Consider the following 22,502-nt stretch of genomic DNA (forward strand, 5'->3'; position numbering starts at 1 on the left):
ATACTCCGACCCCTTGATCCCAGCCAATAACGTCTTCCCCACCACGAAAAATTCGATCCTCGAGTGCACTTTATATACCAGGGAGAAAACTGAATACTCCCGTTCCCTTGGGTGCAGGAACCTCCATGGGTCCACTTCTCTCATCTCTCTCTTGAACTGGGCCAGAGCCTTTGCCCCTCCCCTGACTGGGCCAGCGAGCGGGCTGTGACCTGTCCATCCTCGGCTCTTTCACTATATTCCAGTCCCCCCACTATTCACTCATGACTGTCCATGTCCGGGATGGCGCCCAACACCCTCTTCACAAACCCTGCATCATCCCAGTTGTGGCCGTATACGCTCATCAGCGCCACCAACCTCCCCTCCAACACCCCCGTCACAATCTTGTGCCTGCCCCACGGGTCTGCCACCCCCTTCTCCATCTGACACCTCACCCTCTTACCCACCAACACTGATACCCTCCAAGCCTACTATTGAACCCCGAATGGAACACCTGACTCTCCAGCCCTTCCTGAGCCTCACCTGATCCTTTGCCCTGTGGCTGTTTAAATTAGTAAACACCCTCAAACTCTTCACCGTCCCTCAATCCCCTCGCGTTCTGCGTTACTATTCTGACCGGGGGTCTCTCACTTCCTCCACCCCACCCCCAGCCACTCCTATCCGCCATCATCATAACCCGGGCCCTGCCCACTGGGACTGAACCAGACTGTCCCTTTGTTGCCATGACATCCTACCCCCATTCACTTACTCTTGAAAATACCTCTCTCAGTATCGATCCCATCCCCCCAACTTTCACACCTCCCAGGCCCATCACAACTAGTTCCAATGACCACGACCCCTCCCTCCACCACACTCCCATTCACTAGCCAACCTTTGCTTGCTAGTGTGGAAGCCCCTGCCCAGGCGCCCCTCTTCACAATCCCCTCCCCCATGCCCAATCTCTAAAAACAAAAGATAAACAACCTTAACCAGTGCAAAAGAAACGTGCCCCAGAAAACCGCCATAACCCCATAGTTCACTGACCTCCTACCTGCTGTACCCCATACCCATGGTACCCTCCCCTTCCCCACCGACCAACCCAAAAAACTAACTCCCAACTGTTCCCCTCCCTCATACAAAACAAATAAACATCCTTGTACAACAAACAAGAAATGAAACTATATACAGTATTATACCCCCTTTCCCTCAGTCCAAAGCCATACCCAGTCCCATCTCTCATTTCAATCGCAGTTCCTCCACCACCTCCATTGTCTCAAAGTAGAAGCCTTTTGAGTTCCAGGTCACCCTCAGCTTCGCCGGGTAGACCACGCTGAACCTCTCGACCCTGTCCAGTTCATACCGGGTAGGTTTCTCCCCCCCCCCCCCCCCCCCCCCCCCTCCTCCCGAAATTCTGCCAGCATTTTCGTGAAGTACTCAGTCGGCCTCAAGCCCTCCTCCACCCTCTCAGGCAAGCCCACAATTCATAAATTCTGCCACCTCAGCCTGTTCTCCAGCTTGGCTCTCAGTCCTTTGTTGGGCTCCACCACCCACCACAGCAGCTCACCCATCGAGGTGAACTGGTCACTATGTTGCGACAGAGCTTCCTCCAGCCCCTTCAACTTCTCTCCTTGCTCCTGTACCTCGGCCGATGTCATCAATGCCGCTGTCTTCACTGGGGTTATCGCCTCCTCCACCAGCTCCTTTATCGCTGCCATCATCTCTTTATGCATCACCTCCATGTGTTTGGCAAACTGCTTTTAGAACTCTCCAACCACCACCTCGGTCAACTTCTCTACTGTGAAGCGTGTGGCCCCACCCAGCGACCCAGCCTTCGCCATCTTCCCTGCAGCCAGGCTGACCCATTCACTGGACTCCTTCTTTCCGACGGCTATTTCCTGGTTCTTTGACATTCCCCTCCTTCCTTATGTCTTGCAGCACCAACTCATCCAAAAACTGCCCCTGGGACCAGGCATTAAATTCCAAAAGACAGGGCAGCACGGTGGCCTAGTGGTTAGCACAACCGCCTCACGGCGCTGAGGTCCCAGGTTCGATCCCGGCTCTGGGTCACTGTCCGTGTGGAGTTTGCACATTCTCCCCGTGTCTGCGTGGGTTTCGCCCCCACAACCCAAAAATGTGCAGAGTAGGTGGATTGGCCACGCTAAATTGCCCCTTAATTGGAAAAAATAATTGGGTAATCTAAATTTATAAAAAAAAAAAAAAAAATTCCAAAAGACCGAGCCTCAAGCTAGAGCCACTCAATGTGCAACTTCCACCTACATGTCGCCACCGGAAGTTCCCTCAGAAAATTCTGTGAGAAACTGTGCGAAGGTCTGGGACATTTACGGAATGTCAAAAACCAGGAAAAAGAATCCAGTGAAAAAGGGAGTGAGCAAAAGTCCCCCGCCGAGCATGGTGAGGAGTGCAGCGGGAGTAAAGATGGCGGGAGAGAGCCTGTTGGGTGGGGTTGCGACCATCACAGTGGAAATGATGGTTGAAGTGATGGCTGGGGAATTTGAGCGGCTGTTCTCAAAACATTTTGAACTGCATCGGACAGATTTAAAAAAAATTAAATTTAGAGTACCCAATTAATTTTTATCCAATTAAGGGGCAATTTAGCGTGGCCAATCCACCTACCCTGCACATTTTTTGGGTGTGGGGGCGAAACCCACGCAAACACGGGGAGAATGTGCAAACTCCACACGGACAGTGACCCAGAGCCGGGATCGAACCTGGGACCTCGGTGCCGTGAGGCAACAGGGCTAACCCACTGCACCACCGTGCTGCCCTAACGTATCAGACAGAGATGATGACCTCGCTTAAGGAGCGGGTGGATGAGACCACTGCCCCAATGAGCACCAGTGAAAAGAATGAATACTCCCTATCCCACAGATGTAAAAAAAACTCCACGGATCCACTCCTCCCATCTCCTTCATGAACCCAGCCAACACCTTCGCTCTGCCTAAAGGCAGAGTGCAGACAGGACCTGTCCATCTTCAGGTCCAACACCATATTCCAATCCTGCCAAAACCATATTGCAGGATTTTTAATTGTAGTTTCAAGATTTTACTGCATTGCTGTTGCCCAGTGTTTTCATGATTACAATTATGTTTTTACTCCTATTGTGAAATACCCTGGCTAGACCTGGCTGGGAGGTAAAATAGTGGAAAGCCCAGGCCAGGTCTTCATTGACCAAAATTGAAAGACAGAACTCAACAGAGAGAGAAATTGTCAATCTATTCATGAGGCCCAAGGATAACAAATTAGTAAAACTCCACTGATCCAGATAACAGACAAAGGGAAGTTTAACGTCCTGAGTCTCAAACAAGATAACTGAGTACCAAGGACACCATGTCTCCTCCTTAAACCAGACAAGCTGATAATGTTCCGGGAATAGAAAACAGCTACTGTCAGGCTGTACCATATAATGAAATTATAAGAAGGAATTCCGCAACGGCAATTGTTTGGCCAGGGGAGAATAGTCAGGAGTTTGGGACCTTCCAACATATGTAGGGACTCAAGTATCCCACAAATGTCACATCAACTGGGTGAACAACAGGGGTAGACTCAAGATCTTAACCTCCACCCAGAGTATAATGGGTGCTACTGTATAGCTCAGGGTTAAATCTTGTTACTTACTGCTCAGCTAATGCAAGGTATCATGTCTTCTTTTATGTTAAACAAAATATATAATCACTGTCATCAACAGTTAAATCATTTGGAACTTTGATGTAAAAAGGTCTATTGGCCAGAACATCAAAGCTTTAACACAATGGAAGCTACTGAATAGTGATCTGGGTGGGAAAACTGGGTCATTCTGATTTTTCCCATCCCTGGTGGTGTATTCTACACATTGCTTTGACTGAGATCAGCATTTTCTACAGATCAGGATTTTAAAACTGGGACATACTAGGTTTCTATGGCTGAGCTCCACGTTTGACAATTAAGCCATCAGGTAGCCTTAAAGCTTAATGTACTGTACTTGTCAATAATATGTTTGTATAGTGCCTTACTATCTCAAGGGGTTTCACAAAATTATTTGTACAGAATCATAGAAATCGATAGAATCCCTACAGTGCAGAAGGCCATTCAGCCCATCGAATCTGCATCAACCTTTTTTTTTGAAAGACCACCCTACACAGGGGCAATTTAGCATTGCCAATCCACCTATCCTGCACATCTTTGGTCTGTGGGAGGAAACTGGAGCACCTGGAGGAAACCCACGCAGGCACGGTGAGAATGTGCAAACTCCACACAGATCGTCACCCGAGGTCAGAATCGAACCCGGGTTCCTGCCGCTTTGAGGCAGTAGTGCTAACTACTGTGCCATCTATGTGAATTTGAATCCATGTGTTGTCTTCAAACAATTTGATTGTAAAAGCAGAGACCACTGTCCTTGAACCAAGCACCAGACCATAATGCACTGACCACCCTTCATCAAAGAGGCCCCTTCATGGGGGAATGTCACTGAAACTTTGGGCGCGATTCTCCAGCTGCGTTCTGTTCTCGCTTTAGCGCAATGTGTCCGGAGAATCTCGGGAAAGCCCACAAGTGAGCCACCTGACAGCCTCCGTGCCTCCCAGGATTCTCCAAAGTCCAGCGAGACGTCAGAGTCGGAACCTCGCCCCGAATGGGCAGGACCGAATGACTCTCACGGAAGTAGGTTGGAAACCTACTTCAGACCTACCTGCGCAGGATCCAAAGGCTTCCTTCGATTCTTTGGCCTCCCCAGGGAGGCTGCAGATGGGCGTGGATCAGTGCTGGTCCAACAAAGGTTGACCAGGCACAACGACACGGGGCGGGGGGTCTCTAGGGCCATCGGAGACCCCTCGGTCATCAGGATGAGTGCAGAGTGGCTCCCTGGCCCTCCCCTTGGAGCGCGGGCAGTAATGGCACTGCCAAGCCAGGGTGGCAGTGCAAAGGTGCCAGAGTGGCACTGCCAAGAGTCAGTGGGTGATGGGGTCATGCCCATGAATTGAGGATGATGGGGGGTTTGCATGGTGAGCGTGTGCAGAGCAGCCTCCTGTCCAGAGTAGCCTTCTGGAGGTTGGTGGGTGACGAGTGGGGGTCCTGGAAGGGGAGGGGTGGTGTAAGGGGGCTTGGGGAGCCTGAAGAGGGGGGACCCCCATGGACCCCATAGCGGGGTGTCCTCATTTGGGGGATGTGGGTAGTGTCTATATATGTGAGTGACATTGTGTGGGTGGGGCACACAAGCTCACATAGATCAGGGCTCATATTCAAATGGCGGCCCAATCTCAGTTCAGCTCCCCAGTACTAAAACAAATTCTGGTGGGCTAAACTAGTGAGTCCCCAAAAAGTGACTTAAGTGTCATTGAATAGCGGTGGGGAACTTGCCGGCAGAGCCATCGGGAAACCCTGAAAAACCCACCACAATTAACTTAGAAATTTAGGGGAGAATCACGCCCTTTGTGTTACTTCTTACTTCACCTATATTTAAAACTAACATATCCCTCAGTGGTTAGCACTGTTACTTCCAGCTCCAGGGTTCCAGGTTCGATTCCTGGCTTGGGTCACTGTCTGTGCAGAGTCTGCATGTTCTCCCCGTGTCTGCGTGGGTTTTCTTCGGGAGCTCCGGTTTCCTCCCACAGTCCAAAGATGTGCAGGATAGGTGGATTGGCCATGATAAATTGCCCTTAGTGTCCAAAAAGGTTTAGGTGGGGTTACTGGGCTACGGCAATAGGGTGGAGGTGTGGGCTTAAGTAGGGTGCTCATTCCAAGGGCCGGTATTGACTCAATGGGCTGAATGGCCTCCTTCTGCACTGTAAATCCTTTGATGAAAAAGTGTACACAGTGCTCTGGATGTAGTCACTGAAAGTACCTTCTCTGATCATGTTCAGAATTTGATTTCTCGACTTTGGTGGAAGATTTAAGATAACGGCTTTATTTGCCACAACCACAATGGAAAACTACTTCATCCTAAACCTATTGGCATAGCTTTGAAGCACAGAAATCATGTCATGTCTCCTTCTCTTGCCACTGTTTAGTAAGAATTCCATTGGCAAAGTTTGTCCCAGGATGTCATCTCAAGAGCCACCGACAGTAACTTTCCCCTTTATCGGCCAATATTAGCAGAGTGCCTACATTCTCCATTTTGATTTATGGGCGGTACAGTAACACAGTGGTTAGCACTGTTGCTTCACAGCGCCAGGGACCCGCGTTCGATTCCCAGCTTGGTTCACTGTCTGTGACGAGTCTGTATGTTCTCCCCGTGTCTACGTGGGTTTCCTCCGGGTGCTCCGGTTTCCAAAAAAACGTGTTCGTTAGGTGAATTGGGCATTTTGAATTCTCCCTCAGTGTACCTGGGCAGGCGCCGGGATGTGGAGAGTAAGGGATTTTCACAGTAACTTCATTGCAGTCCTAATAGAACATAGAACAGTACAGCACAGAACAGGCCCTTCGGCCCTCGATGTTGTGCCGAGCAATGATCACCCTACTTAAACCCACGTAACCCGTATACCCGTAACCCAACAACCCCCCCATTAACCTTACACTATGGGCAATTTAGCATGGCCAATCCACCTAACCCGCACATCTTTGGACTGTGGGAGGAAACCGGAGCACCCGGAGGAAACCCACGCACACACGGGGAGGACGTGCAGACTCCACACAGACAGTGACCCAGCCGGGAATCGAACCTGGGACCCTGGAGCTGTGAAGCATTGATGCTAACCACCATGCTACCGTGAGGCCCCTATGTAAGCCTACTTTTTTTTTAGAACAGTACAGCACAGAACAGGCCCTTCGGCCCTCGATGTTGTGCCGAGCAATGATCACCCTACTCAAACCCACGTATCCACCCTAACCCAACAACCCCCCCCCCCCTTAACCTTACTTTTTAGGACACTACGGGCAATTTATCATAGCCAATCCACCTAACCCGCACATCTTTGGACTGTGGGAGGAAACCGGAGCACCCGGAGGAAACCCACGCACACACGGGGAGGACGTGCAGACTCCGCACAGACAGTGACCCAGCCGGGAACTTGTGACACTAATAAAGATTATTATTATTCGGTCAATTATCGACAGATTCATTTTTGTTTAACTTTTTTATTAAGCACTCTACCTACTGGATTAATTTTTTTTTCTTTTCAACTTCCACTTTATTTTTTCTGCCAGTTTTCTGCCTCCCTCTCCACACATTGACTGCAAACTGCTTTGGGTTTTGTTTGCTCCCAGTATCTTGTCCAAGAGTGTGTGCTTCACACATTGACATTGATTGCTGATGGGCCATTAAACTGCAAGTGGCAGGACATCACAGACAAGCCCAAGCCTGTCTTTGTCTGACATTTAGAACTGATCAAGTGGGTGTCTGAGTCTGCAGAGGTTCATCACCACAGTTAACAGTGCCTAAATCCATGCAAGTACATTTCCTATCCATGTTCACAGAGCTTGGCAAAACCAAAGGTTAGGGATTGCAAAGAACAAATGGGATACTCCTGGAATTTAAATAGCTAAGATCACATAACCTACCAACATAAACATTTTTAAAATTAATTTATGAGATGCTAGACCAGAATTTATTGCCCATCCTGGATTGCCTTTGAGAAGCTGGTGGCGAGCTGCCTTCTTGAACTGCTGCGTGGATGGAGTTTCCACTCCTTGTTCAATAGCGTCCCACTTCTTGTTCTTTTTCTTTTCAAAGTATTTTTATTGGTGTTTATCGTTTTAACAATCACATGACGAAACCACAGGAATGATACAGCTCAGCACAAAACAAAAGACTCAACATATATGGATACAGAGGGGAACAGGGGAACAGCAATATCATTGGCTCAGTACAATCATGAGATTCAACTTGGTTCCTCTATACATACCACCAGAAAATATACATACCACCAGAAAACAAGGGAGAGAAGGATAAAGCCATGAAAACATGATGAAATGGAGCACACCATCCCATGCGGCAATTATTCATGATCACGAGAGTTCGGGATAAGGGGCCGGATTCTTCGGGAATCGGCGCGGCGGGCAGAAACAGCGCAGTTGAGTGGCGGGAACCATTCCGGCATCGGGCCGCCCCAAAGGTGCGGAATCCTCCTTACCTTCAGGGGCTAGGCCGGTGCCGGAGTGGTCTGCGCCCCGCCGGCCGGCGTGGAAGGCCTTTGACGCCGTGCCAGCCGGGGCCGAAGGGACTCCGTGGCTGGCATGGGTCTGTGCATGCGCGGGATCGTCAGCGGCTGCTGATGTCATCCCCACGCTTGCGCAGGGGGGGTTCACCTTCACGCCGGCCATCGCGGAGGCTGACATGGCCGCCGTGTAGGAAAAGAGTTCCCCCACGCCACAGGCCCACCCGCGGATCGGTGGGGCTCCGACCGTGGGCCAGGCCACTGTGGGGCCACCACCCGAGGCCAGATCGTCGTCGTCCCCCCCCCCCGAGGACCCAGGAGCCCACCCGTGCCGCCAGGTCCCGCCGGTAAGGGAGCTACTCCAATTTACGCTGGCGGGACCTGCATAGAACAGGCGGGACTTCGGCCCACGCGGACCGGAGAATTGTCGGGGGGGGCCACTGCGAGCGGCCGCTGACCGGCGCGATTCCCGCCCCCGCCAAATCTCCGGCGCCGGAGAATTCGGCAGCCGGCAGGGGCGGGATTCACTCCGCCCCCGGCAATCCTCCAACCCGGCAGGGGGGTGGTCGAAGAAGCCCGCCCAAGTTTTTCACGCCATGTTCAGGTGCGCACCTCAACTCCAGCAACACCAGAGGCAGCAATGACATACTGCAACCCTCTCCTTCCTGATGTCAGACTCAACTGTACCCCCGTAGGGGCCAATTGTGGGTCCTTAAACCCCACCATGAAAAAAATAGAAAAATGTAAAGAAAATACACAAGAACCCCAGTTCGAGAAGATTGTTTTACATATTCCAACAAGAATGGATTTTCAAAATTCAAGGCTACAACAACGAAGAAAGCAGAATGCAAAATGAAAATTTAATACAATTAGCTCTAACTAGGGGCTGTCCTCAATCCAAGTGAGAGCTCAGCAGCACGGTGGCACAGTGGTTAGCATTGCTGCATCACGGCGCCGAGATCCCAGGTTCGATCCCAGCTCTGGATCACTGTCCGTGTGGAGTTTGCACATACTCCCCATGTTTGCAAAGGTTTTGCCCCCATAACCGGGGTAGGGTAGGTGGATTGGCCACGGTAAATTGCCCCTTAATTGGAAAAATGAATTGGGTACTCTAAATTTATTTATTTTTAAATATCCAAGCGAGAGCTAATCTAACCCCACCACCCACTACCACACCAACCATCCACCCATTACCCTGCCATAGCTCCACTCACCTTCTCTAAACGTGCTAAGGGGTGTCTAAAATGCACTCCCTTCTCATAGATTCAAGGATTACAGCACATTACAAAAATATATGACTGTCTACAAACCACATATCACTTTACCGATTGAATATTGTTTTTGCCAAAACAGGATAACAAACGACCTTTGCCCTCAAACATCGTACACCCTTATCAGGACGAAAGACAACAACATGAAATCAACAGGGAATCACAAGGGAATAAAGTCTCGGATTATCAATGAACTGCAGGATAATAACACCATCTATGTTGCTTGGAAAGGCTAAACTCATGACAGGATTGTCAACAACACTCAGGAAGGCACAGTAACAGTGGTTAGCACTTGCTTCACAGCACCAGGGTCCCAGGTGACTCTGTGCGGCGTCTGCAGATTCTCCCCATGTCTGCGTGGGTTTCCTCCGGGTGCTCCGGTTTCCTCCCACAATTCCTGAAAGACATGGGGCTGGATTCTCCGCTCAGCCGCACCACATTTACGTTTCACCCCGCCAGCGGGATGCTCCGTTGTGCCCGCCGGTCAATGGGGTTTCCCATTGTGAGGCTGCCCCACGCCGTCGAGAAACCCCAGGGCTGCTGGCAAAACAGAGCATGCTGTTAGGTGAATTGTACATTCTGAATTCTTCCCCAGTGTACCCAAACAGGCACCCGAATGTGGCGACTAGAGGATTTTCACAGTAACTTCATTGGAATGTTAACGTAAGCCTAGATGTGACAATAATGAAGATTATTATTATCTCTCAGAAGTTTCATCAAACTAGTAAGCGTCTTCACCTCCACCACGTCGTCGCACGATGCTCAGGCGGTCAGAAACCCAGGCCCCAGCCGGGGAGGATAACTCAACATGGCCAGCCACATCCAACCCCTCACGATGAACATTGCGGACAACACAGCATAAGACCAATGGTCGGGACTGCCACCCGATGCCAGACCTCTAAAGCCGGATATAATGTGCTCCATCGAACCTTCGCTCAAGGATACTTCATGGTTCATCAAAATAAGCAGCAGAAATCTGCACCACCAAGCCAAGATCATTATGGAATGTACAGTAAGATAAAATAAAAGATTAAAAGACAAGTGGAGCCAGAGGTCACGAAAACGCAGTCACCTGACATCACGTGACACCCCTGCCCCCAATTCTTGTTCATCCAGGACCATCCCATCCATCGTGTCATTGCCTTGCAGGAATCTCTGAAGCCAATGGGAAAGAATCCCAATTTCCAGCAATAATCCTTCCAATCTGAGAAATGAACCAGGAATCCTGGTCAATCATTAACAGTACACTGTAGCACTGTGACCTTCACTGGCTCAGATACAGCAAACTGGCATGGACACAATGGGTCAAATAGCCTTTCTGTGCGGTATTGACTCTTTGACTTTATGACTAACTGCCACGTAACGTGGACTTGGTATTTTTTTAAAATAAATTTAGAATACCCAATTCATTCATTTCCAATTAAGGGGCAATTTAGCGTGGCCAATCCACCTATCCTGCACATCTTTTTGGGTTGTGGGGGCGAAACCCACGCAAAAACGGGTAAAATGTACAAACTCCACATGGACAGTGACCCAGAGCCGGGATCGAACCTGGGACCTCAACGCCGTGAGGCAGCCGTGCTAACCACTTGCACCACCGTGCTGCCCTCATGGGTTCTATTTTAATCTCCTTATAACAGACATATTATCCTGATATTAATGGAGCAGGAAGGATGTGGAAGAGCCCAGCAGCTTGTGAAGATTCTGACAAAGCCAGGCTATGAATCAGCAGTGCCTCATTTAAATAAATGAATGCAGACTTCTACCTTGCATCCTAAGTGATTGCCAGGCCTGAAGGCAGGAATAAAGATTTAGCATCAGGAAGTCACAGCCTGGGGACCCAAGGAAACGTCTCTGGTAGTCAGTAAGGGGGAAAGCACCTGCCGGGAATGGTGGGAGAGATCATACGTCCCATCAGGATCTGGAGTTGAGGAGCCTGTGAGATTTGAACCACAATTAGGGCTAGGTGTGTTGTTTGGGGGGAGGGGCGGGGGGAGATATGGGAATGGCCAGGGATCCTTGTGAGGTCTTTGGGAAACATATCTCCCCTTCTCGACCTACAAGGAGCTTCAAACCCTGCAGATTTCAAAATCATACTTGCGCCTCTTCTGGGTAGTCAGTCCCCCTACCAACAGCAGGAATTTTGGACACCACGCAGCTTGGGAACAGAGGCAAACATGGCCCAAATATATCGGTGCCAGCTGGCATGCTGATTTCTTGGCACTGTTGCCAGGGGAGGCAGGTTCAGGGCCTGACAAGGCTGCCCATTCCCATGAGATAGGCACCCAATTACACTTGTTCAGCACGTTATTAAATGGTAATAGAGGCAGCATGGCAGCACAGTGGTTAGCCAGGCCCTGGGTCACTGTCCATGTGGAGTTTGCACATTCTCCCTGAGTCTGCATGGGTCTCACCCCCACAAACCAAAAACATGCAGGGTAGGTGGATTGGCCATGCTGAATTGTCCCGTAATTGGAATTTGTTTTTAAAATCATTAACAGGTAATGGAGGCCAACTGGACTTTTTCAACTGATCTGTTTCCTGATACAAACAAGGGAGCAGCTGTACAACCACCTGGAGGTGGGCACCCAATAATGGGCTGAGGTGTCAATGCACCTGGCGGGCCTAGAGGCCTTCTTTGCCTGCCTGAATTAAGTACCCGCTCAGCTGCTTTCCATTCATTGTAGGTTGTGTAAAGCCTATTGATTGTTCCTCCAGCTTCAATTGGCAGCACAGCGGCACATTGGTTAGCACTGTTGCTTCACAGCTCCAAGCTCCCAGGTTCGATTCCCGGCTTGGAGTTACTTGCACTGCAGTAACTCACCAAGATTCCTTAGACAGCACCTTCCAAATTCATGACTATTACCCTCTAGAAGGTCAAGAGTAGCAGATATCTGGGAACCCCACCACCTGAAGGCTCTCCAAGTCACTCACCACCCCGACTTGGAAATATGTCACCGTTCCTTCACTGTCGCTGGGAAAAAAATCCTAAAACTCCCTCCCTAACTGTATAGTGGGTGTACAACTGAAGGAATACAGCGGTTCAAGAAGGCAATTCATCGCCACCTTCTGATGGGCGGCATGGTAGCACAGTAGTTAACACTATTGCATCACAGCGCCAGGGTCCCGGGTTCGATTCAGGCTTGGGTCACTTCGGAGTCTGCACGTTATCCCCGTGTCTGTGTGGGTTTCCTCCGGGTGCTCCGGTCTCCTCCCACAAGTCCTGAAAGACGTGCTGTTAGGCAATTTGGACATTCTGAATTCTCCCTCTGTGTACCTGAACAGGTGCCGGAGTGTGGCGACTACGGGCTTTTCACAGTAACTTCATTGCAGTGTTAATTTAAACCCATTTGTGACAATAAAGATTATTATTATTAACTAGGGATGGGCCATAAATGCTGGCCTAACCAGCGACGCCCTCATCCCGTAAATTATTTTTTAAAAATAAGCATTTTATACAGCTGTATCATTACCTCCCTGCTCTTATATACCATGCCTCAGCTAATAAAGCTGTACCAGCCGTACCAGCTTCCCGTACCAGCCTCCCCGGACAGGCGCCGGAATGTGGCGACTAGGGGCTTTTCACAGTAACTTCATTGAAGCCTACTTGTGACAATAAGCGATTTTCATTTCATAAAGGCAAATATCCCATTTGCCTTCCTAACCACCTTATCTCCCTGTCTTTCTGCCTTCAGGGGCCTGTTGGACACACACTCCAAGATCCCTCTTTTATCCTACCAATCACTGTGTATTCCCTTCCATGTTAGTCCTCCCAAAATGCATCACCTTACACTTTTCTGGGCTAAATTCTATTTTCCACCGTTCTGCTCATCCGACTAGACCGTACATATGACCCTGTAAAATACAGTTTTGTTCTTCGTGATTTACCACACCATCAATTTTCTTGTCATCTGTGAATTTACTGATCACCCCCCCCCCCCCCCCCCCCCCCCCCCACATTCATGTCTAGATCTAGATTTTTAAAAATAAATTTAGAGTACCCAATTCATTTTTCCCAATTACCCTTTGCACATCTTTGGGTTGTGGGGGGGGAAACCCACGCAAATAAGGGGAGAATGTGCAAACTCCACACGGACAGTGATCCAGACCCAGGATGGAACTGGGACCCCGGTGCCATGAGGCCACAGTACTAAACACTGCACCACCATGCTGCAATGTCTAGATCATGAATGTACATTACAAGGGACCCAGCACCAATCCCTGTGGTACATCTGGTTGACCCCCAACATCATTTTAAACCACGTTTTAACCCCACTCTTAGATTACAATCTCACCATTATCTTGGAGGCATGTTAACTCTAAAGAGCCCTTAGTTACTTTCTCTCCCAGACGAGTCGCTCATCTGACATCCATAGGAACCCCTTCTGGAAATAATCATGTGTAGACCATACCTTTGAACGGGAGAGGGGATTTGTGGGAATGTCTTTACTCAAAGGTGGGGTTAGATCATACAGTGCAGAAGGAGGCCAATAGGCCCCTCGAGTCTGCACCGACCCACTTAAGCCTCACTTCCACCCTATCCCCGTAAACCCAATAACCCATCCTAAGTTTTGGACACTAAGGGCAATTTATCATGGCCAATCCACCTAACCCTGCACATCTTTGGACTGTGGAAGGAAACCGGAGCACCCGGAGAAAACCCACGCAGTCACGGGGAGAATGTAGAGACTCTGCAGACCCAGTGGGGAATCAAACCTGGGACCCTGGCGCTGTGAAGCCACAGTGCTATCCACTTGTGCTACCGTGCTGTCTTGAGGTGAAGCGGTCTGTATGTGGACTCGGAGATTGCAGGGGCGACTGTTTCTGTAAACAGGTGAAAAAGGGTTAATGCTCTTGGAGGCATCTTTGAAGAGGATGATTTACTGTTCAGGTTTATTTTGGAGAACTAATGGTTTGTCTGAAACACAAAAAGAAGACGGATTCCGAATGTATAAATTGTGAAATTTGAAAGTTAGCCAGAATGCAATGCCTTTCAACATTACACCTTCTGGAGAGAATGTTTTGGAAACCTCTGCATATCAGTAAATCTGGACGGGGACCGGGGGGGGAGCCATTGAAAACAGGTGAAAGGTTTTGCTAAAATGTTAATTTAGTCACTTATTAATTTGAGCTTGCCTGGTGCCTGCCGATAACGGGGTGGAGTGGTTGATGGAGTGGGTTCTAATTTCTCGGGGGACTGAGGCAGACTCCTTTCCCGCCCGTCTGTCAGTCGTGGGGAAGGGGTGACTGAGGCCAAACCTCACAACGGTGTTGCACAAAGCATTTGCACCGTGATCAACAGCACGTCGGCACCCAACCACGAGGCCCTGTCCAGACATTCCCGGAGTTGTTTGTGTGGCTTCAGTGATTCCCATCTGCATTCGCCTGGCGTCTCACATGCTTACCACATCCTCCTCCCCCCATCTCCCCTCCCCCCTGTTAGAGGAACCCGTGTGGAAAAGCCTGGCGCTGCGCTCGGCCTGAGATGCTGACGCTCCCGGCTCGTGTGCAGCCCGGGGACAAAGGGCGCCTCACACTGTTTATGTACTGGAGCCATCTGACTGTCTCTCTCCACTGGGGGGGATGGTCGCGGTGACCGGCTTTATCTCTCACATTTACACCACACTAACCCGACCCGAGAGACCCACTTCAATGGCCAAAGGCAGCCCCAATGTATCACAAATATCATTGCAAGTTCTGTGGGAGGATCATTTTGATCCGCAGCGTTCAGTCTCGTTTCTCTGCCCGCAGACGCTGCCAAAACCTGTTAATTTTCGGGTTTTTAAAAACTCAGTTTATCATCAATTGCTTCAGAAAGTTGCAACTAATAAAACTGCACACACTTGAAAGGAACGGAGGGGAGGGGCACGATTAAAGAGTTGGTCGGGGTTCTGGGAGGGGGGGAGCCTCTCAAAATAATGTACACATTTCCCCCGTTCCCATGGTGAGAGTGTGCGGGGTGTTTATGTACCAGCTAGGCAGTATTGTGGGGCGGGTTGTAAACGGCCAATGTTTATATGTATATATTTTGATTCCATTGTGGACAGTGCAGCTCCAGACTGCGCCGCCCCCCAGCTGGCGACGAGCCTGGCTGTTTGCACACCGCGCTGAAGTTGGCACCGTGTGCACCGGCCCAGAGCTTTGCGCTGGGTTTGCAGTTTGCACTCGGGTCTTGGAGGCTCGGCGGCCACCCGCTATAAATACAGGACAGCCGGCGATGAGCAAAACACAGCAACTCCGACCGAACCGCAAGACTTTATCCACGTAGAAGCGACCAGCTGACAGCATGTCTGACTCACCCTGCACGTGCAATCTGGGTAAATAAATGATGCGACCCCGAGTTAGGAGCTGTTTTGTGCTTTGAATTTAGCAACATGCATGTTTGTAATTCTGTTTTATTTAACGAGCAGGCGAGCCCTGTAACTGCGGAAGCAACTGCAAATGTAAAGACTGCAAGTGTACATCGTGCAAGAAGAGTAAGTATTTACAGGAGATCTGAGCGAGTTGTCCGTTTCAGATCCTTTTTTAAAACTGGGTAGTTTTTTAAATCATTTTTCCCCTGTATTGTTGATTTATAGTGAGAGGGTGATAGGTGAAGTGTTATTAATTGGTTATTGTGGGGGTGATGGGTTAAAAACTATTTTAATTATGTCTGGATTTTTTTTACCTGGTACTGGATTTCCAAGTTTCTGTTTGGTGGCAGTATCTGTGTATAACTTTGGAATGGTATGTTTGGGCTTCACCCCTGATTTGTTTATGTTCTCTCCATCCAGGCTGCTGCGTCTGTTGTCCCGTCGGCTGCAGCAAATGTGCTCAGGGCTGTGTGTGCAAAGGCGCCAGTGACAAATGTAGTTGCTGTCAGTGAAGATGGTGACCGAAGATAGTTTTATTTTATAATGTGCACTGCTTTTTTAGTCCTTTGTATGATTACTCATAAATGGAGGAGGGGTTACGACCGTTAATATTTTAATGGATTTTTAACGTTGTTTTCGGGCATACTAAATTGCATCTCATTAATAAATTCTATGTATGAAACTCAACGCTTGACTGTTGTTTTGCAAATGCCGGGAATAGCATGGTCAAAGTTGCTGGTTGCTCCACTAAACATACACCGAATGCTACATTTAAGAACATCATTTTCATTTAACTCTTCGTCAATGCGACATGAGCAGCAATCCCTTCAGTACAAATCGAATTCTCTGGAGAAATGTAGTTTCGCCTGGCCAGTAACCTGTTGGAAGTTTAGAAGAATTAAAAGCAGCATATTTCCCCAGTTAGGAAGCCTCTCAGTATTTTCAAAATGACGTCGCCATACTCCGACTCCTTGCCTTCCCTAGATACAATCTATACCTTTTAGACTGAGGAACAATCCAACCGACGATCACAACTGTACCTCCAGACTCTTTCTGAACAAGGGCACATTCAGGATCAACAAGTCTGTATTTACACAGACATATAAACAGAGTAAAAGCAAAATACTGCCGATGCTGCAAATCTGAAATAAAATCAGAAAATGCTGAATGAACTCAGCAGATCTGGCAACATTTGTGAAGAGAGAAACAAGAGTTAATGTTTCGGGCTCACGATTCACAGTTCCTGCTGGTAGTGCATCCCCACCCGTGGGTTTCCCGGCGGTGCAGGGTGACTTCAATGGGAAATCTCATTGACAAGAGGCGGGAGTAGTGAATTCCGCAGCCAGGGAACAGCACACAGCCAATAAACGCAGGCTGGGGCACCGGAGAATCCAGCCTATGGTGTACTATATAGTTGGAGGTGGAGCAGAATAGATGGTCAGGGATAGATGGGAGCTAAAGGGAGATTGATAAAAATGGCATGGCCACAAGACAAAGGGAGTGTTCGTGGTAGCATTATATAGCTGTTAAATTATCAAGGCAGGTAGATAGTAACTGAGTGACAAGGACTGCTTTTCCTGCAAAAAATATTTTATTGAGGCATTTATATATTCACACTACCAACATAATCACAAATCAAAACCAGCCAACAGGCCTACAAATAACAAATTCAACAAAATACCCCACCATCCCCCCACTCCACTGCCTCCCCATTTTAAACCTCCCCCTCCCCACTGCTGACAACTTTTCTCAAAGAAGTCGATAAATGGCTGCCACCTCCGTGCAAACCCCTCGGGTCGAACTTTTTTTTCTAACCAGAGAAACCCTGCCAGGTCACTCGCCCACATCCCCCGATTTCAGGGGACCCGAGTCCGTCCATTCCAACAACATCCGTCTCCGGGCTACCAGGGAGGCAAAGACATCAGTGTCTCTCGCCCCCTGGACTCCCAGGTCTTCTGACACTTCGAAGATCGCTACTTCTGGGCTCAGTTCATCTTCAGGACCTCTGACATAATGTCAGCAAACTCCTGCCAGAATCCCCCAAGCTTCAGACATGCCCAAAACACGTGGGCATGATTTGTGCCCCCCCCCCCCGCTCATCCTAACCACAGTCATATGTGCCCTGTGAACCACCTTAAATTGGATAAGGCTAAGCCTCGCGCATGATGAGGATGCATTCACACTCCTCCCACAGCCCAGCCTCCAATTCCCTACCCAACTCTCCTTCCCACTTGTGCTTCACTGCCCTTATCAGGGCTTCCTCCCAATCCATTAACTCCTTGTAAATTTCCAGCACCTTCCCCTCCCCTACCCCTGTTCTTGACATCATCCTGTCCTGTAGCCCCTGGGGTGGCAGGTGAGGAAATGACGGTACCTGCATCCGAACAAAGCCCCTCACCTGCAAATACCAGAACCCATTCCCGACAGGCAGCTCAAATTTTTCCTCCAAGCTCGGAAAGCCATCATCAATGAACAGATTGCCGTCAATGAACAGATTGCCGTCACCAATGCCCCCAAACTCATATCCCTGCAAGAGGCTGTCTCCATTCGCTGCCACACCAACCCCTCCCCCACTTCCTAACGATGGCTATGTTCGCCACCCAGTAATAATTCATAAAGTTCGGGAGAGCCAACCCCCCTCGACCCCGCTCCAACAGCACCTTCTTCACCTGCGGGGTTTTACCCGTCCAAACAAACACTGAAATCATCGCATTCACCCTTCTAAAGAAAGCCTTAGGAATAAAATTTCGGAGGTTCTGGAACACAAACAAGAACCTCACAGGGACCGTCATTTTCATCGATTGCACCCATCTTGCCAGTGACGGCGTGAGTGCATCCCACCTTCATCTTTCCACCAAATTAGCTAAATTCAGCTTGTGCAGCTGCCCCCACCCCCATGCCACCTGAATGCCCAAGTACTGAACGTTCCCCCCCACCACCCTAAACGGCAACTCCCCCAATCTCTTCTCCTGCCCCTTCGATTGGGTCGGAAACTCCTCGCTCTTCCCCTTATTCAATTTATACCGGCTGAATTCCTCCAAAATTCTCCTAATCCCCCCAATATCTTCCAATGGGTCCAAAATATACAGCAGCAAGTCATCTGCATAAAGCGAGACCCTATGCTCCAGCCCCCCGTACTATCCCCTGCCATTCCCTTTGACGCTCTCAGAGCCATTGCCAGTGGCTCTATAGTCAAGGCAAAGAGCAAAGGGGAGAGTGGGCACCCCTCCCTCATCCCCTGAGGCAGCCAGAAATACTCCGAGCTCAGCCGGTTTGTCCACACACTCGCTACCGGTGCCCGATACAGTAGCTGGACCCAGTCTACAAACCCCTGTTCAAACCCAAACTGCCCAGCACCTCCCACAAATAGTCCCACTCCACCCGATTGAAGGCCTTCTCCGCATCCATGGCGACCACTACCTCCAGCTTTTGTCCCTCTGGGGGCATCATTATAACATTCAGTAACGTCCTGATATTGACCAACAGATTCCTCCGCTTAACAAACCCCGTCTGATCCTCGCCAACACTCCCGGCACACAGGTCGCGATCCTTGAGGACAAAATCTTGGCTAGTAACTTGGCATCCACGTTTAACCACGAAATCGGCCTGTAAGACTCACACTGCTCTTTCTTTAAAATGAAGGCAATCGAGGCCTGCAATAACGTCGGGGGGAGCAACCCCTGCTCCCTCGACTCATTAAACACCCTCACCAGTCGAGGCCCCAGGTCCTTCGAAAACATTTTGAAGAAATCCACTTCCCCCCCCCAAAATACTGTATACCTTATAAAATGTATGAATGTTCATTCATTACATGACCGTTCGCAGTTGGCATTGCATAAAGTGCAAAACAAATCAGTTTCTTTCAATACTACATTTAAAACCACAGTTAATACTTGCAATATTCATTATATGTCAAACATAGGAACTGGATTCTCCGCTGCCGGGATTATCCGTTGCACCAGCAGCGCACCCACGCTCGGGGATTTCCCGATGGCGTGGGGCTGCCCACCATGGGAAATCCAATTGACCAGTTGGTGAGACGAAGAAAACTGGCACGACGGGATGAGGAATCCCACCCACGACTTTTACACAGTTCCCTGCCTCTCTGCAAAAAGGCCCTGCACAGTGGTCTATCCTCATTGAGTTTTTGCTGCAGTTGTCCCAAGTTTTGGTGCAACCCTCAGTACATACTCCTGGACCTTGCAATGTGCCAGCCTGCAACACTCAGTCATGGATAGCTCTTTGCACTGAAAGCCGAACAAGTTTCAGGCAAACCAAAGAGCATCTTACACCAACAGCAATTGATGTTTATCTCAGTGTGCATCCCTGGGAACAGCCCAGCACAGCACAGAGTCCTGTGTCAGGGAGATACTTTGGAGGAACCTCAAACAAACTTTTCCAAAGGCACATTCCAAAAGGAGGTGGACAACAATCTCTTCCCCCATCTCATCCACTTCAAGGGCAGCAAGCAGAGGAAGTGAGACTCCAGGTGTGCAGAAAGGGTCTGACAAGGTAGGCCTTTTCTCACCACCAGCTAAGTTATACTTGCTGTTTGTTTGAAAGTTCTGGCCATTAGGCATTCTGTCGAATGTGTGCTGAGGGAACCATCTAACAGGATCCTTTCGTACAGGGCCTTGAGCGAACCAGTGTCTGGAGAGACCAGCTGGGCCTTGACGAGGCTAATCTGTGCAGTGATTCATTTGCAGGGTTCCTGAAGACATTGTGCAGCTTGGCATCTTTTACCATTTCCATTAGACACCTGGATATAACATCCAGTTTGCTGTCGGCCCTGCTGACCATCCAGCTGCATTGATAGTGCAGTTGAAGTCACCACTTGGAATAATCAGCCTGGATGTCGCTGGAGGCAGTGGGCGCTGCTGAAGGACAACCAGCTACTTGCTGTTTTGAGCCAGGGTGTACATGTTGATTAACCGGAGCGGAGCATTTGTGTACATTACAACTGCTATGACGAGGCGACTGCCCACCACCTCCTTAACTTTGGAGGCGGGGAAGTTGCTGAAGTTCCCACAGCTGAATAATCAGAAATTGCCGCCTCCTGACCAGAATGGGGCCACCATCGTGACTATTGTAGGAGCAAAAGCGTGGTATTCCACCATCCTGCTGAAACAGCAGGTCAGTTTTGACCTCAGTTAGTGACAGCACTTCCATTCATAAAGTTACAACATTGAACATAGCGATTTTCTTCCAGTAATACAATGTTTCCCATTCTAACTCAGTTGGGAATATTTGGCTGCTTGATGCTGTACTAATGTGGTCAGAGTAAAAAATATACAAAAAATAATAAAGAACTTCCTTGGAGAAGTGTAGCGAGAGACTGATGTTCTCTTGGAGTTTAATCTTGAGCTTTCTTCTGAGCGTTTATAAAACTTCAGAATTTTAATGATAACTTCCAAAGCATCTATCACTTCATTCACATAAAATGCACAATGTAAGACTATTTAGCAACTATTTCTTTATTATTCTGATGTGGAGATGCCGGTGTTGGACTGGGGTGAGCACAGTAAGAAGTCTTACAACACCTGGTTAAGGTCCAACAGGTTTGTTTCAAACCGAGTTTTCCTCATTCACCTGAGGAAGGAGCAGTGCTCCGAAAGCTAGTGTTTGAAACAAACCTGTTGGACTTTAACCTGGTGTTGTAAGACTTCTTACTTTATTATTCTGGTAAAGGAACAACTTTTATCCAAATTTGTGAGTTATTGGGTGGGCGGGAGGGGTTGTCCTTACAATTTTCAACAGTGTTGAGGGCTTGGCATAAAGCCTGTAGTGTCAGCAGCACTAAGTACCTTTGTGTAACCACACAATGGGGAGTAGAATATCAGTCATGGGTTTGATCATGTGCTGTGATTATTCAGCACTGAAATAAAAGAACACTCCTTAAATACAGGTTAGGAGGTGTTTTTAAAAACCTTGCAGCTGATTTAAACCAATCAGCATTTGTTAAGAAAGAATAAGTGGCTTTCAGTCCTCAGGATATTCCAAAGTGCTTTTCAGGCAATTAAGTGCTTGTTGAAATGTAGCCACACTTGTCATGTTTGCAACACAGCAACCAATTTCCCCACACACAGCAAAGTGAGAATTACCAGATAATGTATCTTTGGTTGATGACTGAAGGATAAATACTGGCCAGGGCATCAGGCAGACTCATCTTAATCCACTTTGAAATAGTTCCATGTGATCTTTTACATCCACCGGAGAGAAAATTTAAAAAAAACATTTTCTTGGAAAGTGTGTGTTTCCAACATTTATTATCCATCTCCAACTTTCTTTGACAAGATGATGGTGAACCACTTTCTTCAGCGGCTGCAGTTCTTGTGGTGCAGGTACACCAATAAAGCTGTTAGGCAGTTCCAGGCCTTTGACCCAGCAGCAGTGAAGGAACAGCAAACTAGTTCCAAATTGGGATGGTGTGTTGCTTGGAGGTAGTGGTGTTACCATACGTACCTTTTTCTTGTTATTCTCGGAGGCAGTGGCCGCTCATTTGGAAGATGCTGTTAAGGAGGCTTGGTGAAGTACTGCAATGCATCTTATAGATAATACATACTGCCGTCAACTGTGCATTAGTGGTGGAAGGAGTGAATGTTTGAGATGTACATGGGCTGGTGGTCAAGTGGGCTGCTTTCCTTTGGATGGTGTCAGGCTTCTTGAGTTTTGTTCAAGATGAAAATGGTCATTGCTAGGATTTTGTGTAGCATAAATGTCATTTGGCACTTCATCCCAAGCCTGAATGATGGTCAGGTCTTGCTGCAAGCAGGCATGGACTGTTTTAGTAATCTGAGGAGCTGCGAATGGCACTG

The 22,502-nt window shown here is 48.7% G+C and overlaps 1 protein-coding gene across 1 annotated transcript; it reads left to right on the top strand.

Annotated features, from left to right (window-relative positions):
* The first annotated feature begins 15,413 nt into the window (after positions 1-15,413).
* mt2 (metallothionein 2) lies at positions 15,414-16,374 on the top strand. Its single transcript, XM_038806880.1, has 3 exons — positions 15,414-15,651; positions 15,745-15,810; positions 16,108-16,374. Exons 1-3 carry the CDS (start codon positions 15,621-15,623, stop codon positions 16,197-16,199), a joined length of 189 nt encoding a protein of 62 aa, XP_038662808.1. The 5' UTR covers positions 15,414-15,620; the 3' UTR covers positions 16,200-16,374.
* The last annotated feature ends 6,128 nt before the right edge of the window (positions 16,375-22,502 follow it).

The sequence above is a fragment of the Scyliorhinus canicula genome, chromosome 9 (genome assembly GCF_902713615.1).
Source record: "Scyliorhinus canicula chromosome 9, sScyCan1.1, whole genome shotgun sequence".
NCBI lineage: Eukaryota > Metazoa > Chordata > Chondrichthyes > Carcharhiniformes > Scyliorhinidae > Scyliorhinus > Scyliorhinus canicula.